Source organism: Rhinopithecus roxellana, chromosome 4 (assembly GCF_007565055.1).
Source record: "Rhinopithecus roxellana isolate Shanxi Qingling chromosome 4, ASM756505v1, whole genome shotgun sequence".
NCBI classification, from domain to species: Eukaryota; Metazoa; Chordata; class Mammalia; order Primates; family Cercopithecidae; genus Rhinopithecus; species Rhinopithecus roxellana.
This window is the reverse complement of record NC_044552.1, coordinates 43,529,058-43,552,110: the sequence shown is the minus strand read 5'-3', so window position 1 is coordinate 43,552,110 and position 23,053 is coordinate 43,529,058. Positions and strand designations below refer to the sequence as shown.

Here is a 23,053-nt window from a genome sequence, read left to right as displayed (position 1 = left end):
CATTTTCTGGAGGCTTTTGAGGAGATTCCCTCTTTTTATTTTGGCCTTGGTTTCTAGCTTCTAGAGGGCACCCAATTTCCTTGGCTCATGATCCCTTTCTCCATATTTAAAGACAGCAATATGGGACCCAGTCGTTCTTTACTATCTCTGACCTTCCCTTCTGATTCCCTCTTCTACAAAGGACCCTTGTGGTTACATTGTTGACCCCACCCAGATAATCCAGGGGTAATCTTCCTATTTTAAAGTCAGCTGATTAGCAACTTATATTCCATCTGTGACCTTAATTCCCTATTCCCATGTAACCTAACATATTTACAGGTGTTCCAAGGATTGGGGTGTAGACATCTTTTGGGGGGCCATCATCTTCCACAGCCCTTGACTCACTAATTGTAGCTTATTGTGGGTGAATTAATCTTAAATCTTTATAGAATAGTTAAGGCTATAGTAAATACATGTTAAAAATTTAAGAACAATAACACCAGCAATAGAGAAGAAATTGGAGTGAAAAGCCCCTCCATATTAACGTGTGTGTTAAAACTACCCCTTAACAGGTACTTTGTTCCTAAGTTTTTAATAGTAGCTGTGTTTTTAAAGTTTATGAACCACTTAAATACATTATGAGAGCTTGATAGTGAACCAGATCTTAGTAAATCAGTATTTTAACATTTGGATATACTAGTTGTACTCTACTCATCTCAGATCCCTCTAACACTGGTCAGGCTACAACTTACTAATGACTACAAAGAACTGTATACATAATCAGGTTTATTTCTGTCTCTTAAAGCAAATTGCAAATGAAATTGGTTACTGCTTTTAAAAAGGTGCCAAACACCCTAATTTGAATTCTGTTTCACAAAGAATTATAATAGTTAATATGTAGAACAAGAAAGTAGTTGAGTTGAAAACAAATATTAGATCAGTAGCTAGAAGTCCTTTGAAAGCTTGAGTTCATCCTGTCAAGTTTCATCTTATAGATAGATGCAGAGCAGAGTCATTGAGGGAAATAGCCTAAGCACTTAAAGAAAGGGCAATGAATCCAATATAACTCCAAATACCCCCAAAATACTTTTTCTATGAAATAATTGTGTGCATGTCCATGTGTGTATATATATGTATATGTTAGCCCAAGCTGTCTTTTAAAAATACTTATTTTAAGATAATTTTGTCCTCAAAGTAATTTTTTTTCAGGAACTTTAAAAGGAGACTTAAAAGGTAAATATTACTGCACTTTATTTTTTAAAAATGTTCCATTTACATTCAACACTTTGAGAAACCTCGTGACATTTATAGTAAAATTATCTTAAAGGTCTTTCTGTAGCAGTCATTTTTATTTCATACTGGAAAAGCATTTCACATAGGAGATCATCAACACCATCATCACCAGGGTAGCAAAATTGGAAGCAGGAATAGTGTTAATTTGTTACATGAAGTTTGCAGGGTTTTAAGGTGAAAAATATATTTTCAAGTCATTTTGATTTATGGGAGAATAGGCAGCAGTTTTCAGTTCCTAAATATTGTGTGCCTCTTCTGCAAGCAGTTTTCTGCATTTGGAATCCAATGATGAGCAAAATGGGAAAGTTTCAATTTTGTGGAGATTACAGGTAGAAGACAAGTTATAAAATCTGAACGTAAAATTGCAACTGTGAAAAGCTTTAAGGCAGCAATTCTCAAACTTTTGGTTTCAAGATCCCTTACACTCTTAGAAATTGAAAATGCCAAAGCTTTTGTTTATATGGCTTACATCATTAGCATCCTAAGAAAGTCAAATGATAAACATTAAAAATATTTATTAATGATAATCTCATCTGTTAATATAACATTTATATAAATGTTAGCTTCCAAACTAGTAAGAAGAGTGTCATTGTCTTCATTTTTGCATATTTCCAATTTCTGACTTAGGGCTGGATTCTCTTACGTGCTCTGCATTCAGTGTTTTCTAGTATGTCATTTTAATTGAAATATATGAAGAAAATCTGTTAATATGTTCATTCGTTTTTGGGAAAGGGAGGACTCTGGATTCCTTGAAAATATCTCAGGGGTTCTTGGACCATACTTTGGGAAGTGCTATTTTAAAGAAAAGGCACACTTTATCATGAGAGAACAAGTGACCGAATGTGATGGGAGTGTGGTTCAGGCAGTTTCTTTGAAGATTTTGTAAGCTTTTGTAAAACAACCTTCTTGGTTTATACATGACGTGGATTTTCTGAAAGGTTAGATTTGATTACCAGCTGCCAAAAGGAATTTCTTTAGAGCATTTATCCTTATGAGGTAAGTATCTCCAAAGTTAAATGCAGTAATGTGGATCAATACCAGTTTAGGTAACAGTTTTTCAGCAAAATTTGATGGAGTTGTCTTGAGTGGTTTCTGTTAAAAAACAAACCTTTGAATCAATGTGTAAACATTCTGCAATTCTACCTTATATTCTACCCTCACACTTCCTAGTGTTAATAAGAACTGTATGTTTGGAAACATTTGTGCCCTGTCAAATGGTGTCGACATTCTTAACTCTGGTCCTAGGTCCTTTTAGGAATGTCTTTAGCCTTTTGATTGGAATGAATGGAGTGGCTAAAATAAGACAAAAATCTGTAATATTTTTTGAATGATAAATTACTACCTAGTTACTTTGTATAGATTGGAATCTGCACAGAAGTTAAATGTGTATTCATCAGCTCTCATTTTTTGTAAATTCTTTTCTCGAATTACTTGATGATTAATTACAGTTTTCTTTTTGAACATTACATGCTGTTTATTATTAAGATTTTTTTTTTTTTCTCCAGATGACCTATTCTACCTGGTAGTTCACCAAGTCAGTCATCTGTTGCTGGTTGTCAAGTGGCAAAATTGTCACAGATATCAAACTCAGAAAATGTCAGGTAACAACAGCAATAACTGCTTTCCAATCTGCAGTGGTGGACTGGGAGTGGGAAGCGAAAATTCTGTTCACAATTGTATCAATAACTGTTTTGGGAAAAATAATACTTTTTCAAGTTATGCTATCACAGTACTAAATTGTTAGGACAGTAATTTTCCATGGCATTGTTTAGAACCTATTTTATGCCCAATTTTGAGATCTATAGACTTGAAAGCAGTTCAACACAAATTAAGGTTAATTTTTTAATTTGATCAGTTAATATGAGTACATAGTTTTAAAAGTCAAGTAGTTCTACAAGGTATATAAATAAAAAGCAACAGGCCTCTGCACTACTCTTCTCTCCAGAGGCAACCATTTTTAATTCTTTTAGATATTTAGGATATTTGCCTTCATGTTTGTGATATGCATATGCTATTTTTTAAGTTGCACATACTGTAATATCTATTAATGTCTTACTATAAAAGATAAGGATTTAGCTCTTACCAGCCTGTTCTTCTTTCTTCTCACCGTCTCTTTCTCCATTCATGCAATAATTTTTGGTTTAAATCTATGTTCAAGTTTTACATCGTTGAATCATACAAATAGTTGTAGCTAAGCCATGTAATACAATATGGTTACATTGCTTTGTATAAATTTTATTTTTCCTTTGATTAATAACTTGACTTTTTCCTATTTGTACCTATCCCTAATTCATTCCCAACATTTTAAAGTTCAGTTTACACATTGATTTTTAAAATTGTGTTTACACATTCATTTTAAAATTTAAGCATTAGGGATAGGTAAGAAGTGAATAAGCAAAGTGAATAAGCACATTCCGTGAATAAGCATTGAATGAACTAATGGAGTTAAAACATGAGTCAAAATATATACAGATAAATTAGATGTAGGAAAAACAATCAGAACCTTCAGTGACATTTTACAATCCTACCAAAAAGATATGTTAGCATTTAGACTATTTCAGGTAATAGTAAACAGTTGATTCCCCGTGAGCAATGTACCAAAGAAATAGCTATCAACATAACTGCATTTATGTATAGTGTGTACTTAAATCTCTAGTGTTAAGTTTTATGTAGCTTCATTTTGTTCATCTCCATCATAAACATTGTATCCTTCTAATTTAATTAGTTCAATTTTTTTTGGATCCTGAAAAAATACAACATCTTTAATTTTGCCAACAAAATTGGTTTTAAAAATCTCTTGAGTAACGATATTTACCTTTCGACCATATTCAAAACCCCCTAGATAACAAATGCCTTCATAATTTAGAGCAACAAAGTTTTTATGTGGATCAATATCCTCGGAAAGAATTAGACTGTTATTTACATAGGCCTTGATAAGAGTCTGATTTTGAATTACAATTACATGGTGCCATTTATTACAACAGAATGTGCCATTGTTATAGCTCATAGGCACAGAGATTCTTTCTCCTAAGTTAACTGCTATTTTCAAGGTCTGATTATGGAGACCAATTGCCAGAAAATCATTTTCTTCATTTTGAGCTATTCCCATCCATACAATTAGACCTTCTGTTTTAGTGGTACTGAAATTTAAGGATATAGTAGTGAACTGGAGGTTTCTCATTCTGTAATTTGGATCAATGTATTTAATGTAAGAATTGCCCATAAATTTTGCAGTTGAAAATGAAGTTTTGTTTTCACAATACCTTCCCACCCAACCCAAAGTACACAGGCAACTGTAAGAAAATGATTGATCAGGTATACATAAAGACTGGTGGAGGCAAAGATTATTCAAACAGTACACAGACTGGTTACATGTATTTCCAGCCCAATCTGGCAAACATCTGCAAGAAAAAGTTGTGCCATTTACTGTACATTCACCTCCGTTTCTGCATGTATTGTACCCACAGGCTGTCCCATCACAGTCACCTACATTTGAACCACCTTTTGCTCCGAATTCAGTTAGTTGTAATTCTTGATTATTTATGATAACTTGTCGGATACAGCCGTGAAAACCTACAGGTTCATTTTCTATTGCCGTGGGATTTACAAGATTTAAAGAAGATACTCCTCCAATATAGAAGTCTGTATTTGTGTCCAGAGAACTCATTTTAGTGGAGGCTTTTTCTGTTACATTTATCCCATCTAGATCCAGGTAACCTTCTGCACCAACTCTTCCTGCTTTTATTATGTGCCAAGTACTTCCGTTTATAGTTACTTTTTGGAGAGTTTCTAGAATGATAGTTCTGTCACCAAGGTTGTAGCGAAGTTGAACGAAACCATTTACTAAAGAGATACATAAAAAATCACCTGCAAGAAAGCAAACAGTAAGTTTGATTAGCAACAGTAAAAGTTTCCATTGAAAACTTTTGCTCTTTTTTGGTTATGGGGAAAAAAGTAACAGATCTTGAGCACAATTGTGTTAGTTTTACTTCCACTCACAGAACAAAATGCATATATCCTGTATTCTTTCATGTTGTTCAGCAATTGGCTACATAAATTTTCAGTAGTTGTGGACAGTTCTCATTGAATGAATGTATTGTGGTAGTAAATTAAAGTGAGGTTTTTCTTCAAATGAAAGCCTGATCCTTATGATACCGTTTAATGGCGTTCACTATTTTCAGGTTAGGTACCTATAAATTCTCTGCACATTCCTGGCTCCTTTCCTCTCTCTCCAACCTTACCTGGAATGTTCTCTTTCCCCATCCTCACACTCTCTTTGCTCCAACAGCATTGACCTTGTCAAGGATTTCGTTTGCCTGTTTTCTAGGAACACTCTGCCGCCCTATTCCATCTCAACTAGATAACTCCTACCCATCCTTCAGGTTTCAGATCAAGTGTCAACTTCCTCAGAGAAATTTTCCTTGATTTCCCAGAGTTAGTCAGGCATTTTTTTTTTTTCTGTCAGTGCTTTAATATCACTAGGTTTCCCTCCATTACAATATATCTCATTTCATAATTATGTAGTTGTGTGAAGAAAATGGAACAAATACCATCCAGCATCTGAAGTTGCAATGAGGCATTCAGAAGAAAATTAAAGGCAATTCTACAAGCTTGGAAAAAGAATGTTCTTCAATGTTAAGACTGCTTCAAGAGGATAGCAGAATGACATTAATAATGAACCATGCAGAAGGCTCCATGAAACATTTTCGTCTCCCTCTGAAATTTCCCAACCTTTCTCTTTTCTCATACAGGGATATTCGCCATTATGCTACACTACTTCCTCCAGAGGGCCACATTTGCACGCCTCCCTCCTGCAAATGGTGTTCTTTCCTTCTCTTCTCCATTGTGGTCTATACCAAGCCATTCTAAAGTGGTTGGAGTACTTGGCAGCTGTATAGTTCTTCACCTATCAAACTATGGTTCTGGTGCTTTATTTTCCTCATAGGGAATTTTTAGTGAGTACACTATGTCATTACATATGTGGTTATTTGATTAACAGCTGCTTTATCCACTAGGTTGTAAGCTTTATGAGAACAGGGTCTGTGTTAGGTTTGGTCCAACAGTTTATTCACAGCACCCAAAACGGTATCTGGCACATAAATAGATGCTAAATAATTATTGAATGAAGAAATATGTTTGTAGGGTTGTGGGTTGAGATGACTCAGGACATTTCTGAAAAAATGGTTTTAGCTTGAAAGCAAAAACTTTTTTCCTATGACATGAAAATTGTTTTAAAAAATTCATAACAAAGGAAGAAACTCAGTTTATTTGCATAATTTCTAACATGTACAGCATTTTTAGCTATAAGGAAAGAGAAGCAGCATTATAAACTTTCAGATTAGGAAAGAAAAATATACAGTGGGTTATACCACAAAAAACTAGAACAAGTAAACATAATTGATATTAAGTTCAAAAAATTTATAGCAACCTAAATATACTTTATGGCCTGCAAGTGAACACAAACCAGTTATCTTTCGCAAGATTATGGAGGAAGCTTTTCTTGCTCTTTGTGTTGTAGAGTGTTCCTGTAGTAAACAATTTCATAGTGAAGAGCTACGTTAGAATAAAAAGTATCTAAGAAATGATTAGGAAAGCTGAAGCTGTGATCTATACTATCACTGGTCATGTTGCCAACCAGAAGAAAGAGCAAGGATAGCTTATGTGAAGAAAGGGTTATTTTAACTCAGCTAGTATGTTCTTACGAAAAACTGACAAAAAGTTTTCTTTCTGTGGCTATGGAAGCTAAAAGCTGTATTAGCTTAAAAAATCATAGACTTAAATTTCATTGCATTAGGATATGATTCTCTAGTTACAGGTCATAAGTACAGATTGGCATTATTATTATTTTGAGACGGACTCCTGCTCTGTCGCGCAAGCTGGAGTGCAATGATGCAGTCTCGGTTCACTGCAACCTCCACCTCCCGGGCTCCCTCAGTCTCCCGAGTAGCTGGGACTGCAGGCGCTGGCCATCACGCCTGGCTAATTTTTGTATTTTGGGTAGAGACGAGGTTTTGCCATGTTGGCCAGGCTGGTCTTGACCTCCTGACTTCAGGTGATCTGCCCACCTCAGCCTCCCAAAGTGGTGGGATTACAGGCATAAGCCACTGCACCCGGCCTCGGATTGGCATTAGAGTAAGAACATGTAATGAGCAGTCCTTACAAGAAACAGCTCAAATAGGATAAAGATCATAAATGAATTCACTTTGGCTATTTAATGCCCACTCAACCATGACTGAGTCTTCTCCCACCTTTGTTCTGCTATTGTTTCTACCTCATTATCTGCTATCCCACCGTGCTTTATTATAGATCAGAGAAATCTTATAGGACCTAATATTTGTGAAGAGACTACAGAATCAGTGTTATCAGGGGAATTGTATATACGTTCTTTTCTCTAGAAAAGGAAAGCAATGGTAATTTAAAGATTTAAAATATCTTATAGCTTAATTATTTGAATATGTTTTAACTTCACATTGCAATGACTAGGCCTTTTTATACAAATTGGGAGGATTATAACTATGTCAGATGAATTCAGGCTTTGATTAATTTGTGCTTAACAAAATATTGATCATTTTTATATGTCAAAAATCTTTTAAAGGTGTTAAATTTTTAGCAGAAATAGACGAAAAGGGACCAGAGTCTTATTTCTTTAAAATATCTTTCAAAAATCAGAGATCTAAAATCATCTAGTATAATGTTCAAGTTATTTTTTTTTTAATTTTACACTACTTGAGAGTACTCAAATTATTAACCTCTAAAGAGATACAGAAACCATGTTAATTTAGAATTTGGTTTTCAATATGTGAAAACCACATTGGCTTCTTATATTTAAATTTTTGGATTTTAACTTTGTGTAAGTGTTTGGTTAGTTTTTACTAATAGGTCCTCTTAGAGGATCAGCTGTGAAGATTTGGTTAATGTTTACATCAGGCACAGCTCTTAGAGAAGGTACAAAGTACAGGACTGTCAGCTGTATTTTCTGCAACCTTAAATGAGAGGCTTCAAATAAACTTGTTACATCACTTGATTACTAAAAGATAAGTTTATGCCTTTCATCTGATAAATGTTTTTGGTTAATCTAGGTTTAAGCATGTAGAACTTATATTTTTAATATTTTAAAATGTTCATGATTTTCTTATATAAGTGTCAAATGCATCAATTGTGTGAAACTAATGAATCTCTGTAAGTAGTGTCTGATGGCATAAAAAGGAAACTCTTGATCGTCTTTAACTGCATGCATTGAATAACAGATGTAAGAAGATGTGCTCTTACCCTCCTATGTATTAGTGTGTATGAGCTTTATATTTCATATACATAAACACAAATATGTATCTGTTGTACTGATTATAAAACTATAGTACATTATTCCCAGCCAGTCACAATCCTGAATATACCTTGATTTTCTGCCCTTTTACATAGGTCCCACTTACGTTAATTTTGAGTTTTATTAGCAATATAACTGAAGTTGATTGTCTTTTAATGGCTCTTGAGTTATAAATAGAAAATTTCTCTTTGTGTGTGGTTCTCCTATTTGACATTTTCACAGGGAGATTTAATCATGAATTTAAAACCAAATATCAAATCTCAGGAGAACAAATTTCTTCTGAGCTGTATTTTGTAGCTCAATTGTACTTTTTCTCTTTGAAATTATTTTCAGGGTATCTCAGAAGTACACTGAGATGGAACCACTTTAGTCGAATTCCCTGATATTCTTATCATTTAGAAGCCAGTCAAGACACTTCTGTAAGAACTACTTAGATTATGATAATTAAGAGCACCATTTTTGTTAATGATGTGAAACAAAATAAGCAATTGTAATTATTTCTCAATACCAAAATTGTTTCTCATTTTCTGAGAAGCAAGACCAAAAACAGGCAGATGTAAGATTTTAAAAATACTCAGCAATGGAGATGTAACTATGTGTGCAAATGTCTGTCAGAATTTTGGAGAAACGTATGAAAATGGAAATCAAGGGTAAAATAGTAAAACCTAAAAAATTATTTTTTAAAACACTAATTGGATACTTTATTTCATATTTTATGATAAATAAGTACCTTTTAAAATTCCAATATGTTTTTATAAGTATTTCAGAACACAAATCCTGGGTTTACTATTTGGATGGCAGAACCACTTAAAGAGAATTTTTGGCGCTATAAATGTGGTTGAATCTACATGAAATATATCAGCCATGCCTTCCTTTTAAAAAATCTTTTATATGCATATTTTGTCTCCTTTGACACAGTACTATCATGCATGGCTTTAATGTCTTTTTTGAGGTATTGTTTTAAAGTTGAGCATATACTATATTTAGATTTTGCAAACTTTAATTCCCACAAATCTGTTGCTATTTTATTAGAATATGTAGGACCTCTAAATTCATACGCATACACTTGCAGTGACAATAGAACATAAAAGCATCAAATGTTTACATATTTAAAGACTAGGTGACACAAACACTATCATACATTGTTTAATAGACTATTAGGAATTCATTAGGGTTTTTTTCTTTTTTCATTCTGCAAACAAACAGCCTGCCAATCTTACCTGATTGGTCTTTTAAGTGTTGTGCAGCATAAAATAGGATACCATCTGCAGCGAGAGGCTGAAACTGCAATTGAATATGTGTCTGTTTTCGAACGTGAAAGGAAGCAAAAGACATCCAGGATAACTCACTGCTTCTGAAAGATGGATCACTTATGGATAAAGCTGGGGGGAGGAGAGAAAGAGAACTCTGTGAGTTACCTGCTGGATTAAAAAACATTGCTCATGAATACAATAAACTGCTTATGTAAGTTTGTAATTTAAGGATTTATTGCCCAAGAGTTGCTCGTAGGTGAGTACATTGAACCTTGGTAAATTTGTGAGTCTGTTCTAATTCCACTAACTTTAGGCTTTTGTAACGAAGCCACTTACTGAAAAGCCTTCTCTAGCTTCTGGTAACTATGCCTTTTTTGACTAATACTATGTGACACAAATCTTCTGCTCTAGATTGTATTATATAGAGGGATCAGATGCATAGCTGAAATTCTTGGAAATGTCTTACATTTATAATGCTTTCAGAAAGATAGTTCAAATGTTGGAAGATAGAGAACAACACTATATAAGTTATTCTTCAGCCTCTATATTTCTGATTCGAATATAGAGTATAATCAAGTCAGGGTATATTTTAAGGCATAATATATTGATATTATTTTTTTGCTTCTGTGTATAACTGACCCAATGGGAATTATGAGAGGGAGATGGAAAGTTCTGCGCATTTGGCCAGTTTTTATCCCTATGGAATCTATATGCCTTCTTCTTTTCTTAAAATGTTACGGTGCTTCTTAGAGTGCGCCCTGGTTCAGGAAATAGCTTAGCCATTAATCTAGTTATTTAGTTTTCTCCCTGCTCTTTGGACCAGGCATATGCTAACGGCTCTTTTTACTTTAGATTGAATAATTGGTAGATGTTTATCCAAGAGGTGTTGGCGTTTGCTGTTTTATTTTTGTTTTTGTTTTTAACTGTACTCATTCATTTTGACTTATTGCGATTCAGAAGGGTAGAGGTTAGAATCACCTGATGGTGTTGCCAAGAATGCAAAGTGCTGTACCTCATTCCTAGAGGGCCTGATTTATTAAAGCCAGGATGGGGGCCTGGTGCAATGGTTCACCCCTGTAATCCCAGCACTTTGGGAGGCTGAGGCTGGAGGATTGCTTGAGCTCAGGAGTTTGAGACCAGCCTGAGCAACATGGTGAAACCCCATCTCCAAAAAAAAAAAAAAAGTTAGCTGGGCATGGTGGCAAATGCCTGTGGTCCCAGCTGCTGGGGAGGCTGAAGTGGAAGGATCAGTTGAACTTGGGAAGTGGGTGGAGGTTGCAGTGAGCTGAGATGGCACCACTGTACTCCAGCTTGGGCGACAGAGTTAGACCCTGTCTTAAAAAAAAAAAGCTGGGATGGGATTCAGAAAGCACCCCCATTTTTAATAAACCCTCCTGGTGTCTCTGACATAGAGATTCCTTGGACCACATTTTCATAAAACCTGGTTAAAAATTTTAAGAACACAAGGGTGATTTAAAATGTGAGTGTCCTTTTGAAACTGTTTTGTAAATATTTTTAAATTAATACATGTTTATTATAAGACAAACAATATAAAAGTGTGTAACATTTTTTAAGTGAAATTTCATTGTTCTTTCTCCTCTCTTAATCCCAGGAATTACTGTTAAGTTTATTGTACATGTAGCCAGACTTAAAAAAAATACACATACAATTAACATATGCATATATCTAATACTTGATTTATTTTAAATAAAACCACATTTTATATAAACTATGCATAAGTAATTGCTTTTTTTCCATCTATCTTTCTGAAACTGATATTAGCATATTTTGCCTATCACTTCTTTTAAATACATGGAAGGTATTTTTAAAAATACACTTTATTTTTTCAGAGCCACTTTAGGTTCACAGCAAAACTGAGTGGAAAGTATTAGGGTTCCCATATACCCCTTGCCTCAACACATGCGCAGCCTTCTCCACTGTCAGTATCGCCCACTAGAGTACATTTGTTCAATCGATGAATCTGTACTGACACATCATTATCACGTAAGTTCATCATTTACATAGGATTCACTCGATGTACATTCTATGGTTTTTGACAAATGCATTGTGAAATTTATTTACCATTACAGTATCATACATAAAATCATACATCATTTTATTGCCTTAAAAATCCTCTTTGCTTGCCTTTTTGAACCTCCCTCCACCCTGGCAATCACTGATCTTTTTTTACTGACTTAATAGTTTTGCCTTTTCCAGAATATGATATAGTTGGAATCATATAGTATGAATACAAGTTTTAAGCTCCTTTGGACAAATACCAAGGAACACAATTGTTTGACCATATGGTAAGAGTATTTTTAGTTTTGTAAGAAACTGCCCAATTGTCTTCCAAAATTGTTGTACAATTTTGCATTACCAGTAATGAGAGTTCCTGTTGTTCCATATCCTTGCCGCCTTTGGGTGATAAGTGTTTGGGTTTTAGCTATTCTAAAAAGTATCTGGTGTTATCCAGTTATTATAATTTGTAATTTCCTAATGACATACGATGTTGAACATCTTCACATGCTTATTTGCCATCTGGGTATCTTCTTTGGTGAGGTTTATGTTTATTTTGCAATTTTAAAAATTGAGTTAATTTTTGTGTGGAATTTTACGAATTCTTTGTTTACTTTGGATAACAGTTCTCTATCAGATATATATTTTGCAAATATTTTCTGCCACTCTGTGGCTTGTATTCCCACTCCATTTCAAGTGTCTTTGGCAGATTAGTTTTTTAATTTTAATGAAATCTAATTTATCAGTTTTTTTCTTTCATGGATTCTGCCTTTGGTTGGCATCTAGAAACTCATCATCAAACTCAAAGTCATCTAGATTTTCTCTTATATTTTCTTCTAGGAGTTTTATAGTTTTTTAATTTTACATTTAGTTCTTGGATCCATTTTGAGTTAAATTTTGTGAAAGATGTCATGTCTGTGTTTAGATTCTTTTTTTTCTTTTTGCATGTGGATGTCCATTTCTTCTAGCATCATTTGTCAAAAAGATTATCCTTACCCCATTTTCTTCTTCTTCCTCTTTTGTCAAAGATCAGTTGATTTTATTTTGTGGCATAATATTTCACAAAATGGGTATAGGATGATTTCCTGAGCAGTTCCCTCATTGAAGGGTAACTAGGCTATTTTCAGTTGTATTCCATTTCTCCTGGTTTCCCACCCTATCTCTCTAGCTTCATATGCCCCTGTCTTATAAATTTTATAATTCCTCAGGGCTTTCCATAGCCCGTCTCTCTTCTTTTCTTTCCATTAGTGACCTCTCATCTAATTCCGTGACTTTAAGAAATACCTGTACATATGATAACTCCTTCAAAATTTACGTCTCTCTAAACCTCTTCTCTTAGCTTCAGTTTTATATGGTCATCTCTCTTATTGATTATTTGTTTTGGCCATCTCAGTTATATCAAACTTAACATGTTTGAAGTTGTACTGCTGAAAGATACTCTTCCCTCAGCCTTCCTCAGATCAGCAAATGGTCTCACCACCCATTCAAAGCCCCATATAGTAGCTTGGCAATCAATTTGATTGTGCTCTTTCCAAAATTTCCTTTACTTTTCCCAATATAATGCATTAATAGATTATAGCTGCATGATATATTTCTTATTTGCCCCATCTTTCCATTACCACTGCCACCATCCAAGTTGACATCAGTATCAACTCTTGATTAGATCATTGCAATATACTCCTTAGTGATCTTTTACTTTTTGTCTTAATCTCTTCACATCCATTTTATATATCTGCCAGAGAAACCTTTTGAAAACATCAATTAATTGCCCTCTTTAAGCCCTTCAGGGATTTTACTTAGAATAAAATGCAGATTCTTTACCATAACCTCTGAAGCTTTGCATGATTTGGCTTCCTGTTAAATTCCCAACATTATCCCACCTTCATGCACCATTGTGCATATGGTGCACTGCATAACCCCAAGGGGAAGTCGTCACATTGTAATTTATGTGGATAGTGTTCCCTGGAGATGTTCAATGAACAACCTACATGGAAATATGCTGCTGTCTGCACACTTTCCTCCTATTCTTTAAACTTTAGATGCACTGGCTTTTACTACCGGATTTGTCATAGTTTGATTATCTTAGATTAACTATACCACAGTTTACTTAACCACTGCCATGTTGCCATGTTTTGAGTTGCTTAATATTATTTTGTTATCGTCTGGGCATGGTGGCTCACGCCTGTAATCTCAGCACTTTGGGAGGGCAAGGTGGGTGGATCACGAGGTCAAGAGATCGAGACCAACCTGGCCAACATAATGAAATGCTGTCTCTACTAACAATACAAAAAACTAGTTGGGCATGGTGGTGCGCACCTGTAGCCCCAGCTACTTGGGAGGCTGAGGCAGGAGGATCACTTGAACTCAGGAGGCAGAGGTTGCAGTGAGTTGAGATTGTGCCACTGCACTCCAGCCTGGTGACAGAGCAAGACTCCGTTTCAAAAAAAAAAAAAATTATTTTGTTATTACTAATACTGATAAAATAAACATACTTGATTATATTTCCTTGTAAACGAGAGAAAGTGTCTCACGTGCAAACGTGAGAAATGGAATCGCAGTGTGATGGTCTGTGTTCATTTTTAGAGTTAATAGATGCCACCAAACTACCCTCTAAAGTGTCCACATTAATTTATACGCCAACCAGCAGAAGATAACAGAATATCCTTATGTATATCCTCAGTCACACTTGAGATTATTAAAATTTTAAGTTTTTAGCAATCATAATGATTCCATTTTATTTTAATTTGCATTTTGCTGATTACAAGTGAAGTTGAGTTTCTTATGTGAGTATTGGCCATTTGTGTTTTCCTGTGACTTTTTTGTTTATGTCTGTTGTATGTTTTTAAATTTGATTTGCAATTTTTAAAATGTCTTCTGAGTCCTAACCCTTTCTTATATCTATTGCAAGTATATCTTCATATCTGTCATTTTTTTTTTTGACTTACGGTATGCTTTTCAAAATTTTTAATTTTGTATTTACCAATATTCTTGGTCTTTTACAATTTACTTGTTTTGTCTTATTTAAAAACATTACTCAACACATAGTTGTATATAATCTATATTTTTTCCCTCAGAGATTCTAGTTCTGCATTCTATATTTTTTACCATAAGTTTGTGTGTTTTTTAATGTATAGGCCTTTAACTTATGTGGCTCATATTATTGTGAATAGTTTGAGCTGGAAATCAAGCTTTATGTTATAAGCAGATAGCTAATTTTTTCAAGAATTAATAGTTTGTCCTCTTTGTTTATATTCGATATACACTTTTAACATCTTACAAGTAATTTTTTCTCTACCCTATTCCTCTTGAGGAAGAGTTTGTAGGAAATATTGAACAGAATGAAGAATGCAGATAAAAAACACCTATAAGGCTAGGTTTTGTGGTAGTACCTATTTGGCTTTGCTGCTTTCCTTTGGCTGGACTGAACATCTGAGAGGGGAGTCTCAAGAATGGAAGAGGTCAGTCAACAACAGCATGATGAGAGGGTTCCCTGTTACCCAGTGGGGAGGAGCTCGAATTGTATTTCAAGAGGAAGTTTTTGCTGAAACTATTGTTGCTACTGGGTCAGTGCAGGATTTGAGAATTATCTGTGCACATGTGAGCATATCATAAAACAGCTGACCTAACTCGTGCTTTTCCAAAGAAGTGACACGTACTGAAATTACATGTAAATGTCACTAAACTAAAACTCAAAATAAATGGATTTTATTAATATCTCTGACATTGTATGTTTTGAGAAGATGCTCAATACATATTTTTTATATAATGAGAAAGGCTTCAGCTCTAATAGCTTATTATTTGATTAAGTATTCTGTAACAAAGTACTCGGAGGATTGCATTTTCTAATAATACACATTCAAAATATTGGTGCAAGATGTCATTTCAAAAAGAGATACATTTTTACTTAGCAGACTTCAAGGATAAACTAAAACAGGAAAAATGACTATGCTTAATATGACTTAAATGTTTATTTTATAGATTAAAGTCAAGAGAAAAATTGAGGTGGACATAGCAGTGATTAGTCATTGAGCTATGCCCAATTATTTCTTTTATGTCCATCAACTCCTAAAAATGATCACTTTGTGGTGAAAATATTTCACATGTGTTTTGAAACCATAAATTAATGTTTCCTGATTGGCTATCCATTTTCTAAATTTAGTGGCCATTGGCAACCCTCCCTATTTCACCATAGGCAGAGGTTTGTGCCAACATGTTCACTAGGTTCACAGAAGTTGAATTAAAGTATTTTGGCTGCCTGTCTGGTACATAACAGTAAAACAAAAATTCTTTGTGCTGTCATCCTTGTGGGTGGAAATAGTAAACTAAATAAACATATGTTGGTAAACTAAATATATGATACATGTTTAAATAGTGAATATATGTTGATACATCTCAGAAAAACAAGGAAAGGAGAAAGGCATGTGTGCTTGTGGGGGCAGGAAAAGCATTATGAGGAAGGTGGTTTTGAATAAACACCTCAAGGAGGTAAAGAATTGAGCCAAGTGGGTCTTTGAGGAGAGAGGGAATACTGAACCCTAGGGTGATAGGATTGCTACCATGATTAAAGAACAGGAAGGAGGGCAGTGTGACTGGATGAATGTTAAGGAAGGGGAGAGTTTTAATAGACAAGGTCAGAGAGGTTATGGGGGCCAGATCACATTATCAAAGACTGGGAAGGTTCTGAGACTTTTACCTACTGGCTATCTAACTTATTAGCCTGCAACTTCTCTTCTTTTCTTTTTAATTTCAACTTGTATTTTAGGTCCAGGGGTACATATGCAAGTTTGTTACATGGGTAAAGGGCATGATGCTGAGGTTTGGGGTACAATTGATCCCATCACCCAAGTAGTGAGCATAGTACCCAATAGGTAGTTTTTCAGCCCTTGTCCCCCTCCCTCCCTACCTGCTCTAGTAGACCCCAGTGCCTATTGTTCCCATCTTTATATCTATTTGTACTCAGTGTTTAGTGCCTACTTATGAGAACAGGTGGTACTTAGTTTTCTGCTGCTATGTTAATTTGCTTAGGATAATGGCCTCTAGCTGTATCCATGTCCTTGCAGCATTTTCAATGATGATAGTAAGAGATGTGAAACTCCAGAGACAAAGGACAGTTTATTACAGCATTAGCAGTAGCCAAGATGTCAGCATTTTTGAGTCAATTCTAGGAATCTCAGTTCTCTCACAGACCATGTTATAAACATGGAGTGGGTTGCTTGGGGAGGAAGTCTGAGGTTAGAGATCCAAATATTTTTATAATGGGTAGTGAGCATCCTTGCTTTTTGCTCCAAATGAAGACAGTATCTGCATCTTATAAGGCAGTAAGCAAACTGGCTTATTACTCCAAAGGAAGACATTATCCCTGTCTTCCAAGAATATTTTCTACACAAACATACTTGATAACCGATAACAAAAACAGCCAGTACCTTTAATCAGCAGATGGAGGCCATATCCTAAGTATCCTAATTAACACAGAAACAGAAAACCAAATACTGTGTGTTCTCATAAGTGGGAGCTAAACATTGGATACACATGGACATAAAGATGGGAACAATTGACAATGGGGACTACAAAATTGGGGAGAGGCAGATGGGAGTAAGGGTTGAAAAGCTATATTGAGTACTATGCTCACTACCTGGGTGACTGGTTCAGTTGTGCCTCAAACCTTAGAATCATGCAGCACACTCTTGTAACAAACCTGCATGTGTACCTCCTGAATCTAAAATAAAAGTTGAAAAAAAAAAGTGTAGAAACATGACAGGTCAATAGAAAATTGTCTCTCTACACATGGCTATTATATCCATCGAGACTGTCTTATAAAAATGAGATGGGAAGTCACTGGAAAGCTTTGAGCAGAGGAGTGTCATCATCAGATGGAAGTTAAACTAATATCTCTTTGATTGCTGCACTGAGAACAGAGTGATGAATGCAAATGTGGGAACAGGGCACTCCCTATCAAGAGGTTATTACTGTAATACTGGTAAGAGGTGATGGTGGCTTGTATCAGAGAAGTAGCAGTGGAGGTAGTGAAAAGTGGTCATATTTCAAATATATTTTGAAAAATTGAAAGATCATATGTGGGTAAGAAAGAAGGAGAAGAATAAAGGGTAACTATGGGGGTTTTGTCCTGAGAAACTGGGCGGATAATGTCACTAACTGAAATAGGGAAGACTGTGGGAGAAGTCAGATATTTTGGAGAAGATGGGGAGCTCAGGTAGGATACGTTTGAGATGGTTTTAAAATGTTCAAGGTGGTGGTTTAGTAGGCTGATGTATGATCTGGAATTTAGTAACTAATAGATCAAGCAACAGAGATTGGTAAGGAATTTAGGAGATTTAAACAACACAATCAGCAAGTTTGATATCATGGACATATAGGAGATAGTATTTGACCTTCCCAATATACATTCTTGTCAAAAACATAAAATATGTACAAATATTTCCTAAATGCTGGGCCATAAAACAAGTCTCAAAAATACAAAAGAATTGATATTATGTATACATTTACAGACTTGCTCAAAGCTATGATTCAGAGGAAAAACATGCTCACTCTGCCTGTGCATCAGTAGCAGGTAGTATGCCTTACATTGCTCAGTTTAAACTGTATCTTTGAGTCTTATTTTGGTTTGGTTTCTCAATCTACATCTACACCACGTTTGCTGTATCTGAGTTTACTTTTGAGTTGCTTTAAAAAATTATTTTGTGCAATAGAAATAATGGTGGTTTGAGTGTTGAAGGTCCTTGTAAGAGGTAATAACGGAAATATAATTTTAATAACTCACTTTGAAACAATTTTGAACTTACAGAAAAGTTGTCATAACAAAAAGAACTCCCTTATCTCTTTCACTGAGACTCTCCAATTGTTCCTATTTTATTGCATTTTCTCATCTTTTTCTTTGTTTTTCTTTTTCTCAGTTCTCGTCTCTGTCTTTCTATGTCTGTGTCTCTGTCTCTCACTCACACACACACACACACCCTATTTATTATTAGACCTTTTTCCCAACCTACAAAAACAAGCTAAAGATGCAGTGTCCTACAACTTCTAACCATTCTAGTCAATGTTTCCTGTAAACAATGATATTTTCCTATATAATTAGCACTCAAACCTCCAAATCAGGAAGTCAACATTGATATATCACTACAATCCAACAATCCAATCCATAGGCATGATTCACGTTTCAACTGTTCCATCAAGGACTCTTTTTCCTTTCTCATCCAGGATGCCTTTCAGGAATGTGTTACGTTTAGTTGTCATGTCTCTTCATATTTCTTCAGTCTGGAACAGTTCCTCTTACTGCTTTTCCATATTCTTGACAGTTTTTAAAAGGCTTTACATCCTGTAGAATGACCCTCAACTTAGCTCTATCTGGTGTGTCTGCATGATCGATTCAAACCATGTAATCTTTGTAGAAATCATGTGCACATCAAGAGCTACATAATGTAGACCCATATCACTAAGGTTAGTATTAAACTTGATCATCAAACAGATGATCAAATATACAAATAGGAGCAATATTTGGATTTGCCAGGTTTCTTCACTTTAAATTCTCCATTTTCCCTTGTAATTCATTTCTATGTCAGGCAAAATTATTCAAAAATTACATCAATATCCTGATCCTCAACTAATCTCCACCCACTAGCAGCATTAACGTTCATCAATGACTCCAGGAATTAAGTACCTTTTTGAGATGGTTGCTACATACTGATTATCTAGTTACAACATTCGTTTTATGTTTATTAGCTGGAATTCCGCTAATAAATAAATGTATAGAAGATCTTTCCTTTTTCTCATCCTCCTTCATTTACATTTTTCCCTGCCTCCCTCCTTCCTCCCCTCCTTTCTATCAGTATGGCAGCATTATTTTTATTCATGGATTGTAATCTGTTATTATCATAATTGTTTTGTTTATCAAATTCTCCCTGATTTGGCCAGCTAGAGCCCCTTCAAGCTGGTTCCTGTGTCCTTCTGTCTCAGGTTATTTTTCTAGAAGCAGACTCTGGGATGGAACTTAGTGTATGGGAGGTTTATTGGAGAGTGTGCTTGGAAGCAACATGTGTGTGAGGGAGAAGACAGCAAGAGGGAGAAGTTGGCAGCTGATTTCACAGGGAGCTCTGGAGCTCCCTGGAGCTCTTTAGAGTCAAACTGAAGCAAAGGGCCAGGCCTTTGGGGCACCCCTCTGTTCCTGTCATCTTCTCTTTAAACAGTTATTGGATTCAAGCTGTCACTGGTGAGGTGGTGTAACCTGGGACAAGGCAGCTCTCTTCAGTCCTGGTGAGGGACTTATGTTTGAACTCTCTGTTGGCAATATTCCCAATAGTTGAGGAAGTGAGTACCTCCATTTAGAAAGGGATGGGGTGCAGATCTGCATTATGTACTGTAACATCCACTTCAAGGAAAATTCAACATTGACCTTGGTACTATTTTACTTTATGAATTAGAAAGTAAACTTATTCCTCCCACCCCCAGCCCCCCAGATGGAGTCTTGCTCTGTTGTCCAGGCTGGAGTGTAGTAGTGCAATCTTGGCTCACTGCAACCTCTACACCTTGGGTTCAAGCAATTCTCCCGCTTCAGCCTCCTGAGTAGCTCAGATTACAGGTGCATGCCACCACACCCAGCTATTTATTTTTATTTTTATTTTTTAGTAGAGACGGGGTTTTGCCATGTTAGCCAGGCTGGTCTCGAACTCCTGACCTCGTAATCCACCTGCCTCAGCCTCCCAAAGTGCTGGGATTACAGGTGTGAGCCACAATGCCTGGCAGAAACTATTGATTTTCTTATTTATAACACTTAAGATTACATGAAAATTTTCAGCACTTTTGGAACCACAAAAATTCCAGAAAGATAATGTGTGTAACCAAGTGTAGTCCTAATTAGATTAAAATGCTATATTCTAGATGTTAATTAAGACCCTGATATGGCTTGGCTGTGTCCCTACCCAAATCTCATCTTGAATTCCACATGTTATAGGAGGAACCCAGTGGGAGGTGATTGAGTCCTGGGGGCAGGTCTTTCCTGTGCTGTTCTGATAGTGAATAAGTCTCACGAGATCTGATGGTTTTACAATGGGAGTTTCCCTGCACAAGCTCTCTTCCCTTTGCCTTCCACCATCCACGTAAGATGTGACTTGCTTCTCCTTGCCTTCTGCCATGAGTGTGAGACCTCTCCAGCCATGTGGAACTGTAAGTCCATTAAACCTCTTTTTCCTTCCAGTTTCAGGTATGTCTTGATCAGCAGCACGAAAATGGACTAATACAGATCCTGACTTTTGTTTTCAAAACACTTTGCTTGAAGAGCTGAATATAAGTTGGCACCTCCCATTTCTCTCATCTGCTTTGAAATTCTTACAATAAAGCTATGTGTTCAAAAATTTCAGTGTCCCATGTTCCTAGATAAGGGATGGATCTATTTTAAAGATGAGATAGGCGAAGAACTATTTACAATGGATTGTACGTTTTGAAACAATGCATAGATAGTTGATACTTTTATTGTTGAGTTATGTGCATTAGGGTTTTACAGCTTGAATACTGAAAATTCTGATGCCTTTTGGGTGTGAATGGGTCTGCCTCTAGAAACAGAAGCCACAAATAGGACTTCACAGAAGCCACAAATAGGATTCAGAGGACTCTGATTAAGTAAGTAGCATCTATCATCATTAAATTAGCTTCTCAACGTATCCTCTGTTGTTCATTTTGAGGTAGAATTTGGGAAAGGTCCAGGGTTTTCAGTGACTCATACCAAGTTTTTCTGGCAGTGAATCATCTTTGGGAGACTTTAGAAATCCATATAGGTTAACTAAGAAGAAAATGCCACAATGTTCTTGGATAACTGATCTACTGAGTTCTGGCCAATAGCTTCAGGGATGGTCAGTGTAAGGGACTGTTTCAGAAGGGTTAGTAATTAGTTTCCTGAGAGGAATAATAACTAATAATTCAAGTTACTTCTAAATTACACAAACTTCACTCATGATCACCACTTTTATGGTCTTTATTATAAATAGAATCCCTCAGAGAAATTAATAATATTTATATTTACTCCTGTTTAACAACTGCAGCATTAACTGGCCAATACCATCTAGTAGAAAAGAAAATAGAACAGGCTTTTTAGTGAAGTGGAAACACTTGGATTGCAATGAAATACCATCTGATTTATGAAATCCATAGATTTCTAAAACAATATTTTTAGTAAAGATATTATGTCTTCTCAAAACACTTAAGGATAAATGATACGGAATATCAAAGGAAGGTGTTTTTAATATGAGTGAAAGATTGCTTCAGGGAGAGCACAGACTGGCATAATATCAAAGATCAAGAAAAGGATTCAAGGATTTGTCACAATTTATTGAAAAGGCTGAACTTGGTAGGAGTCACCCAGGAAGTAGCTTGATTTTCCCCTGTGATTCCCCTTTGGATATGTCTGTGAGATCTTCCATTCTCATCCTTGATGATACCTTGGGTGAATATGTTAGATCTTTTGTCATTTTCAGATTTCAGTGAAATGTTCCCATTTTCACGTACTAAGAGACCCTATTCAATCTGAATCAAACTGCCAACATTTCACCTAATTGTAAGCTTCAATCCTTTCTCCACAGCTCATCTGACAAATTTGGAAAGCTGTACTAGCGTAGTCCGGGTAGTTGTATGTTTTTGTTTTGCTGTTTGTACTGGTCCTTATCCTCCTTCTTCACTTTCCATTCTGCTGGTTTTGGCTTTTCCAAGATCACAGTGAGGATAAGTGCTAAGAAGACAAGAGAAGGGTATTTTTTGTTTGCTGCTATCTGTAGCTCTTTATCAGCTGTCTAATATCTTCTGTCATGGCAGACACTCTTGGATCTTTGAAATCTCTTTAACTCTTCACTTGTACATCTGTCCTGCAGTTCTTGACAAGGCTGATGCTTCTTGCCAGATCCTTTATGAATCCAAATCAGCTTTTGCTCTTGTGGGAGGCCTCCAACACATTTCCTCTTGAGACAACTTACCTTTCTGGTCAAGGTCCTTTTAAGGTGACTCATGCCTGCTTATCTTGGCCATGGTTCTTGCCCTGTCTTCTGTGGAATGGCACCTCTGCTCCCCAGCTGCTATGCCTCTGGCCTTGCTATTAGGAAAAGCTACAGCCGGCCTCTTGGCTTTAAGCTACTTTGGATGTGGGTCAGGAACTGGTCTTAAGTTTTCTGTCACTCCAGGGACATAGGTCTGA

At 35.7% G+C, this 23,053-nt stretch overlaps 1 protein-coding gene across 2 annotated transcripts in view; it reads right to left on the bottom strand.

The window, feature by feature from the left end:
* Positions 1-3,937: 3,937 nt before the first annotated feature.
* Positions 3,938-23,053, bottom strand: part of EYS (eyes shut homolog) — a 1,930,870-nt gene continuing 1,911,754 nt past the window's right edge. Inside the window, exons 39-41 of one of the 2 annotated variants that reach the window (XM_030928557.1) lie at positions 22,534-22,594; positions 9,814-9,977; positions 3,938-5,139 (exon numbers count right to left, since the gene is read on the bottom strand). In XM_030928557.1, coding sequence (XP_030784417.1) covers positions 3,938-5,139; positions 9,814-9,977; positions 22,534-22,594 — 1,427 coding nt within the window. The remainder of the gene's footprint in view (positions 5,140-9,813; positions 9,978-22,533; positions 22,595-23,053) is intronic. The other variant, XM_030928558.1, reaches the window with a different exon arrangement.